Raw genomic sequence first — 9,864 nt, forward strand, 5'->3', positions numbered from 1 at the left:
AGGTCAATGATGAAGCCCTGTCAAAGTTTTCTGAAGTGATTTTTTTTTCTCTCTTTGGGTGATGTTGATCTGCTGCTTCATCACCCGTTCTCCTCACCACTCTGGCTTGGACCCATTACTGAGGGTCAAGCTAGTTACAGTCCATGTTTCTGCCAGAAAAATAAATGGTAACCTTTCTCTCAAAATCTGTATGTTGAGCATCTCAATGCTGACTGCAGATTTGGGGTCATTATCTCTTACTTTCCACTGAATGCCTGAGAGATTTCTGCTTTTTCTTGCTCACTCTTTAATTCTCATTTACACTCTCTTACAATCATGCACTCAATATCAAGTGTTCAGTTTTTCTCTGTAGCACACGGTATGTTTTTATTTTTCCAGCGTTTGGTAGCTCTGGTAAAACTGGCATTTGTTATCCATCCTTAAGCAGGTGGCGATGAACCACAGCAACAATGAAAAAATGTTAATATATTTTCAAATCAAGATGTGTAACATGAAGGGAAATCTAGGTGGCCATGTTTCATTGCACCCGCTCCCCTTGGCTGCCTTGGTGGTTAAGCTGTACTGCTGGAGTAGCTTGGGAAAATAACTGCAAAACATTTTGAAAATGGTACACACTGCAGTCCCTGTGTGATGAAGGGAATTAATATTTAGGTTGTTGATGAGATGATAATAGGGTTCTGGAGGCTATTTTCCTTGACTGTTATTGTGGTTGCCTTCATCCAGGCAAATTCAGAATATTCCATCACGTTCATGACTTGTACCATGTAGATACAGGTTGAGCATCGATTTTCTCATACCCTCGGTTCTAGTGCCTTTCTGGATTATCCGTTTTTCTGTATGAACAACAGAGGTCATGTGAGAATGAAACGACAGTGCACTACTGGATAAGCTAATAACACCCCTGTAGTTTCTCTAAAGGGTGCCAGAAACAAAAAAACAAAATATAAAACTGAGTGTGAATGGAATGACCTGCCGACCCATCATCGGCTCCTACAGTCTCCCCAGCCATTTAGAGCCCCGGCTTCCCGACTTGCAAGGTGTACCAGCGAGCCCCTCTCACCTGCTGCTGTTTCTTATTGTTGGCGGTGGCTTTATCCACTTCCCGCTTGACCACCGCCACCTGGTTCTCCAATCACTGCCCAGTCTCCCTCTGCCTGTCCCCCTCCACCACCGCCACCTCCTCCTCCTGCTTTGCTCACCGTCACCTCCTCCTCCCCTGGAGTCGCCGACATACTCCACCTTGGAAACGTCACAGGTGAGAGGGGAGGGAGCCCCACGGTAACCGTGCCTAGTTTTAAAGTGAGACCACACAAAGTACTGGGGTAACTCTGCTGACTGAATCAATCTGAGGAAGGGTCCTGATGTCACCTATCCATGTTCTCCAGAGACCCTGACCCGCTGAATTACTCCAGTACATTGTGTAATTGTGTCTATTAACCTTCATCTGCAGTCATCGGCAATAACTGACACCATTCCCTCTGCTATAATCCATTTACAATAAACCCTTGTTATAACGGACCGTCGCAGAGTACACACAGTACGGAGTTTGTACGTTCTCCCCATGATCGCGTGGGTTTTCCCACATTCCAAAGACTTACATGTTTGTAGGTTGACACAAAATGCTGGAGTAACTCAACTGGATAGGCAGCATCTCTGGAGAGAAAGAATGGGTTACGTTTCGGTTCGAGACCCTTCTTCAGATTTAACCCAGCATCTGCAGTTAACATGTTTGTAGGTTAATTGGTTTCCTTTGTAAATTGTCCCTAACGTGCAGAATAGTGCTTATGTACGGGGATGGCAATCTGTGCCATGATAAATGATGAAGAAAACTTGTGTTCCCACATTCAATTACATATATGGAAAAGTAAATCATGAATGTGCTGGTTATAGTAATAGAAAATTTGTAAATGTGTTTAATAACATTCAGTTATTTTATTATTTGGTGCAGGTACAATCCGAAGGACATGAGAATTTTTTAGATAGTGTTTTCACAAACACCACAGATCTGCCAGAACTAATTGGAACTGAGAAACTGAATCACAATCTTATCAATAATAGTACAACTACTGGATTACCTAGAGGAAGAGAGAATGACTCTTTCAGCAGCAACTTGAAAAGGCCTGGGCAGTATGTAAAGCCAAGTCCTCGAAATTCAGACCATATGTGCATTAAAGGCAGTTCAGAAGACACATTTTTAAGCCAAGGAAAGACGGTGTCAATGTGCAAACTACCATCTGAGACACATCAATCTTCACATATAGCTTGCACCACTTCAACTCTACCCCGTGCAAGTCATGTTATTTCCACAGCAGAAGGTTCAAGTCGAAGAACAAGCATCCATGAATTTATGTCGAGAGACAGTAGAGCACCTGTGTCGATAGATCCTTCTCCAGGGAAAGTGGTAACAAGCACTCAGACATTACCCAGTGAGTACCAAGTAAATCATTACCACCAAACTCATTTTGCTCACCATGTTGCTTACCATATTCAATCAGTGTCTAATTTGCAGAAATCACAATTAATCCAGCCTTATGGCGATGGTCAGTCACTAATTTTTGACTTAAATCCAGTCAATACCAATAAGATTTTTTCTGCTTCAAATAGTGTGATAGACCAAATCACTTCAAATTCCGCCTCACCCCCTGGGCTAGATATTGTATCTGGATCCATAATTCCAGAATCTGATCCAATTGGTGGAAGAGCTTCTTTTACTAATGTTCAGCTTTCTTCATCCACCTATCCAACCGGTATGATGCCTCAGAAACCTAAAGCACGCCCAACTGATATTGCTTTGGTGTCACCAATTAAAATAGTACAACCTCAAGAGGAAAATAAAAGTGTTATCCTTTCAAAATCCACTGATGAATTGTTTAAATTAGAGAATCAGGAGAGTAGTGGATTAAGTTCCCTTCTTATCAGTGATCCATCCCCCTCTGGTGAAGAAGGTATGAATATTTCTGTTTCCCCTTCTGTAATGTCAGAAGATAAACAAACTGTATGGTATGAATATGGATGTATTTAACTGACATCATTAAGAGACTGTCAAACAGTTGGAAATTTTTTAAATAGTAGGGAGTAATAAAATTTTAAACATAAGCAGTGAGCTATCGGGTAAAACAACGTCATCTACCATGTAAGATTAGTAGGAGCAGAAATACAGAAATCTAATTAGTCCATTTGTCATCGATGTATTTATCTTCTCTAAAGTTGATAAATTAAACCTTAAATTATGTACAATATCGTTTAATAGTGTGTTGAAACCGTAGCACTTCTATTAGCAATTTAATATAAATTTTGAACAGTTTGGTTTTGTTCCTTTTCAATTAGAATCTACTTTAAAAGTATCACTTTTTTTGAAGGAAATTCATGAACACAAGATCAACATATAGTAATGTTCACAACTGGTGTTAAGCATATTTTTAATTTAGAAGTATAAAAGATTGAGAGTTCAAAGTTAAATGCATTTTGATAAAGAAGACATTTTGTGAATAGAGAAAATGTTTTAAAGTTACTGTTCTACGGTCCTCAGAAGTTTCTCTGCACCACATATTTTGCATAACAATTTTTCAGATTTGTCTTACAAAAATATAGTTATGTGAATATATATTTGATGGTTTCATAAATCAAAATACACACATGTTGCATACCACATGATAGGCATTCATGAATCTCATTGTGATGTATTATTAATTTAAACTCTGCTGCCATTGGGCAGCACGGAGAGAAACCTGATTTTTGTTTACAAGAATGTAACAACTGGAGGTGGAGAGGAGAGAGTGGTTTGGTTGGAGAATCATAAAAACCCATAGGTAAAAAAAGAAGAGAATTAAATAAAAAATAAAATGGCCAGCAATGAAACTTTAATATTTCTTCATATGGATTTACACCAAATTCTTTCTAGGAAAGAAAATGCAAGATTTGACAGACTAAGTCGCAGTTTAACCTTGAAAAATGTTAAATGCCAGTAATATGCACATTCCATGAATAAAAGTATTTAGGTTTTAAACTTTAATATTCTATCAACACTTTCAAATATTAGTGTTGACTTTCTTGAAATGAAAACTTCTTGAATTTAAAAATAACTGACAGCAATGTTGGCTTTAATGTAAAGAAATGTTTCACTCTTGCTAATTTTTTCAATAATTGATATTCTCTTGCATGATGTCTCAATTTTACAAATCCAGCATTTTGCAGGCATAGTTTTTTTGTTGTACATGTAATTTGGATGTTATTAGGCATATAAGAATACACAATGAGAAGCAGTAGGGTATTCAACTCTTCAAGCCTGAAACATCTCATCCATTTGCCCACTTGCTCAATCCCCACATCCTCTTATTATTTAAAAAGTATCTATTGATTATACTGAACAAGTGAACATTCATTGACATCTGAAATAAAGAATTTCAAAGATCAAGATATTTCTCTTATCTTTATACTAAGTGACTATAAACCAGATAATTTCATGTTATGAAAGAACCTAGTAACAGAAGACTATTAATTTGTTCTGCATCTGAACTTTCAGATTTCTGCTTTGGGATAGTCAGAAAACGTGATGTAATTTGGTTGGAATAACTTTTATCCAAAATAATGACATGAAAAGCTTTTTGATAAAGGGTCTGCCGAAATGAGATGCGAGTGTAAAATTGCTAGTATACTTGTGTAATCCCACAATTTACCTCTTAATTACAAGGCCAGAAGGCCTGATTAGGAGAAGGAAATAGAGTAATCTGCATTTCACTTTCATGTTTCATTACTTTGTTCTTGATGCTGATTTGGATATCCAGAAAGATTAAACCTAGCTCACCATCATTAGGTTTGGCAAACTCACATTCTAAAAGTAAAAATAAACTCCAAAAATAATCTCATTGTAATGGATCACAACCAATTATTAGCCAATTTACCTTGGTTTACTTTGCTGTTTGATTTTCATTTCTGAATATAGTTTTTTTTTTAAAAAGTTCTGGAGTAACTTGGTGGGTCAGGCAGCATCTCGAGTACATGGAAAGGTGACGTTCTGGGGTGGGATCCTTATTCAGACTGAATATGGGGGGGTAGAAAGCTGGAAGAGAGAAGGGGGAGGTAATAAGTTGATACAGTGGAGGAAGGTTTTTTGATAAGCAGATGGTTGTACAAAGATGAAAAGACAGATGTGAGCCAAAAGAATCATGGAGTTGTGAATAGCGAAGCTAGAGGAAGGAATGTAGGTGGAAGGGGAGGAAAGAAATGGGTGCGAGTCCGGGGGGGGGGGGGGGGAAGGGGTTTATATGTGGAAGAAAGGAGTGGGGGAGCGTTATGTAGGTAAGTGTTGGATGCGGAGGCTAGAATGGTTTAAAGGTGAGGACCAGGGGAACTATCCTTGTTCTGTCTGTTTGGAGTGGGTGCGAGAACAGAACTCCTGGACACAGAGGAGATGCAGGTGAATTCATCTATGATAGCAGGGGGAAAACCACATTTAATAACAAAAATGAGGATATCTCAGATATCCTGGATTGGAAGGCCTCATCTTTGGAGCAGATGCGTTAGAGAGAGAGAGAGAAATTGAGGGTTAGAGATAGTATATTTGCAAAAAACAGGGTGGGAGGAATTGTAATCCAGATTAGAGGCAGTCGGTAGATTTGTAGTAGACATCAGTTGCTAGTCTAAACCATGTAATAGAGACAGAGGAAGAAAGGTGTCAGACATAGTCCAAGTGAATTTGAGGGCCAGGTGGAAGTTGGTGGTAAAGTTAATAAAATCAACAAGTTCTGCATGGGTGCAGGAGGCTGCCCCAATGCAGTTATCGCTAAGAAAGAGTTGGGGGATGGTGCCAGTGTACATATGGAACAGGGACTGCTTCATGTAACCAACAAAAAGGCAGGCATAGATGGGGCCTATGTGATTCCCCATGGTTAAACCTTTAACTTGGAGATAGTGAGAGGAGTCTGAGGAGAAGTTATTGATGGTAAGGACAAATTCCGCCAGGTGGGGTATTAGTAGAGGGAAATTGATCGTGTCTCTGTTCAAGAAAGAACCGGAGTGTTTTGAGACCTTCCTAGTGGGGGATGGAGGTGTAAAAGGACTGGATATCCACGGTAAAGAGTAGGCAATGTGGGCCTGTAAACTAAAAGTTATTGAACAGTTTAAGGGCATGTGATGTGACTTGGATGTAAGTTGGAAAGGACTGGGCAGGGGGGTGGGGTGGGGAGGGGGGAGATAGCATTGGAATCAAGCTATTTGGAGATGGGTTTTGAAGGGCAGGAGCAGGCAGAAACAATGGTTCTGCCAGGGCAGTCCTGTTTGGGAAGGAGATAGAAGCGGGCAGTGCAGGGCTGGGGAACGATAAGGTAGGAGGCTGTGGAAGGAAAATGGCCAGCGGTAATGAGATTGGGAACAATCTAGATGATGATGACCTGGTGTTCACCTATTGGGTCATTTCAAAGGGGAGGTATGAGGAAGTGCAATAGGCAAGCTATTTAAAATAAATGTTATAATGTAAATGAAGTAGTGTTTAAGATAATAACATAGGATATAAAACATCTGGCATTAACTGATGATTACTAGGCTTACTGAAAAATATATACTGTGCAAAGTAAGTTAAAATTCAATATGACCTTAAACAATTAAATGTGGGGAAATGCGAGTCAATGACAAACTCCTGCCAATCTCTTAACTGATGCATTAAAATCAGCAGTGATATGTGTATATTATTTAAAAACAATGGACAATAATAAATTTAATTTCATCATTAATAATGTTCTACGTTGTAATTACTAAAAGCCTGAAAAGCCATCATGATCATCATCGGTCCTATTGCACCTATTTGAGGGCTTCCTAGTGTTGATCTGTACTGGATATAAAAGATCAATTCTTTTTCTCTTTTTAGTTTCAGTAAACTTGATACTAAAGGTGTACTAGTGCAAAAAAGAGATTTACAATGAAGGCTGTGTATAACCTATGCATTTGTAATGTTGATTTAATAAAATATTTAGCTTGCTGGTATATGTGAATGAAGGTGTAATGTCATGCATGTTCCCCCGTATCGCTTCCCCATCCCAACCCCCGTGGCTGATTCATCTGTGCTGTGCATTTTTCTCTGTATGCAATTTGGTAACTGACTAACCTGCATCAAAATGAGTCGGCCCAACCAGTAGTTACACATGTGTAAATATTTTCATTGTTTTTGCATGAGTTTGTAATTATAATTAATGAAGATTAGCTATTAATATTTAAACTTGTTACTTCATTTTTGCGTATGTTCCTGACTCATGACTGCATTCTGCTTCGTTGTTATGCGTTTTGTCTTTTTCACTCAATGTCAACTGCAAGTGCAATATTTTTGCAGGATGGGTTGGTTTATCTGGCATTTACACTGCACATGCAACCAAAGATCATAGAAGGCTGCTCTAGTATCTTTGCATGACACTAGACAATAGGTGCAGGAGTAGGCCATTCAGCCCTTCGAGCCAGCACCGCCATTCAACATGATCATGGCTGATCATCCACATTCAGTACCCAATCCTGCCTTCTCCCCATATCCCCTGACTCTGCTATCTTTAAGAGCCCTATCAAGCTCTCTCTTGAAAGTATCCAGAAAACCGGCCTCCACCGCCATTTGAGGCAGAGAATTCCACAGACTCACAAAACTCTGTGTGTAAAAGTGTTTCCTCATCTCCGTTCTAAATGCCTTGCCCCTTATTTTAAAACTGTGGCCCCCTGGTTCTTGACTCCCCCAACATCGGGAACATGTTTCCTGCCTCTAGCGTGTTCAAACCCTTAATAATCATATGTTTCAATAAGATACCCTCTCATCCTTCTAAATTCCAGAGTATACAAGCCTAGCCGCTCCATTCTCTTAGCATATGGCAGTCCCGCCATCCCGGGAATTAACCTTGTGAACCTACGCTGCACTCCCTCAATAGCAAGAATGTCCTTCCTCAAATTAGGGGACCAAAACTGCACACAATACTCCAGGTGTGGTCTCACTAGGGCCCTGTACAACTGCAGAAAGCCATCTTTGCTCCTATACTCAACTCCTCTTGTTATGCAGGCCAACATACCATTCGCTTTCTTCACTGCCTGCTGTACCTGCATGCTTACTTTCATTGACTGATGAACAAGGACCCCCGGATCCCATTGTACTTCCCCTTTTCCCAACTTGATCCCATTTAGATAATAATCTGCCTTCCTATTTTTGCTACCAAAGTGGATAACCTCACAATTATCCACATTAAACTGCATCTGCCATGCATCTGCCCACTCACCAACCTGTCCAAGTCACTCTGCATTCTCATAGCATCCTCACAGTTCACACTGCCACCCAGCCTTGTGTCATCTGCAAATTTACTAATGTTACTTTGAATTTATTCATCTAAATCATTACTCTTTGTTTCCTGTCTGCCAACCAATTTTCTATCCATGTCAGCACTCTACCCCCAATACCATGTGCCCTAATTTTGCCCACTAATCACCTTTGTGGGACCTTATCAAATGCTTTCTGAAAGTCCAGGGACACTACATCCACTGGCTCTCCCTTGTCCATTTTCCTAGTTACATCCTCAAACAATTCCAGAAGATTAGTCAAGCATGATTTTTCCTTCGTAAATCCATGCTGACTCAAGTTCAAGTTCAAGTTTATTGTCATGTGTCCCTGATAGGACAATGAAATTCTTGCTTTGCTTCAGCACACAGAACATAATAGGCATTTACTACAAACTATAGGCATAATAGGCATTTACTACAAAACACAGAACACACTCGGACCGATCCTGTTACTGCTATCCAAATGTGCCGCTATTTCATCTTTTATGATTGACTCCAGCATCTTCCCCACCACCAATGCCAGGCTAACTGGTCTATAATTCCGTTTTCTGTCTCCCGCCTTTCTTAAAAACTGGGATAACATTAGTTACCTTCCTATTTACAGGAACTGATCCTGAATCTATAGAACATTGGAATATGAACACCAATGCGTCCACAATTTCTAGAGCCACTTCCTTAAGTACCCTGGGTTGCAGACCATCAGGCCCTGGGGATTTATCAGCCTTCAGTCCCATCAATCTATCCAACACCTTTTCCTGCCTAATGTGGATTTCCTTCAGTTCCTCTGTCACCCCAGATCCTCTGGCCACTGGTATATCAGGAAGATTATTTGTGTCCTCCTTAGTGAAAACGGATCCAAAGTACCTGTTCAACTCATCTGCCATATCCTTGTTCTCCATAATAAATTCACCTTTTTCAGTTCAAGGGTCCAACTTTGATCTTAACTAATTTTTTCCTCTTCACATACCTAAAGAGGCTTTTACTATCCTCCTTATATTCTTGGCTAGCTTACCTTCGTACCTCATCTTTTCTCTGCGTATGGCCGTTTTCTTCTGTTGCTCTTTAAACATTACCCAATCCGCTTGCATCCCGCTCATCTTTGCTATGTTGTACTTCCTCTCTTTTATTTTTATACTGTCCCTGACTTCTCTTGTCAGCCACAGTCGCCCCTTACTCCCCTTGGAATCTTTCTTCCTCTTTGGAATGAACTGATCCTGCACCTTCTGTATTATTCCCAGAAATACCTGCCATTGTTGTTCCACTGTCATCCCTGCTAGGGTATCTTTCCAGTCAACTTTGGCCCTCATGGCTCCATAGTCCCCTTCGTTCAACTGTAACACGGACACCTCCGATTTACCCTTCTCCCTCTCAAATTGTAGATTAAAACTTACCATATTATAGTTACTACCTCCGAATGGCTCCTTAACCTCAAGTTCCCTTATCAAATCTGGTTCATTACACAACACTAAATCCAGAATTGCCTTCTCCCTGATAGGCTCCAGTACAAGCTGCTCTAAGAATCCATCACGGAGGCACTCCACAAACTCCCTTTCTTGGAGTCTAGTA

At 40.1% G+C, this 9,864-nt stretch overlaps 1 protein-coding gene across 12 annotated transcripts in view; it reads left to right on the forward strand.

The window, feature by feature from the left end:
- The window catches only part of ccdc88a (coiled-coil domain containing 88A), a 157,628-nt gene extending 153,214 nt beyond the window's left edge, over window positions 1-4,414 (forward strand). For all 12 annotated transcript variants that reach the window (XM_033025183.1, XM_033025185.1, XM_033025186.1 and 9 more), the window contains one exon: window positions 1,949-4,414. In XM_033025183.1, coding sequence (XP_032881074.1) covers window positions 1,949-3,022 — 1,074 coding nt within the window. In that variant the 3' untranslated portion in view covers window positions 3,023-4,414. The remainder of the gene's footprint in view (window positions 1-1,948) is intronic.
- The last annotated feature ends 5,450 nt before the right edge of the window (window positions 4,415-9,864 follow it).

Source organism: Amblyraja radiata, chromosome 8 (assembly GCF_010909765.2).
Source record: "Amblyraja radiata isolate CabotCenter1 chromosome 8, sAmbRad1.1.pri, whole genome shotgun sequence".
NCBI classification, from domain to species: domain Eukaryota; kingdom Metazoa; phylum Chordata; class Chondrichthyes; order Rajiformes; family Rajidae; genus Amblyraja; species Amblyraja radiata.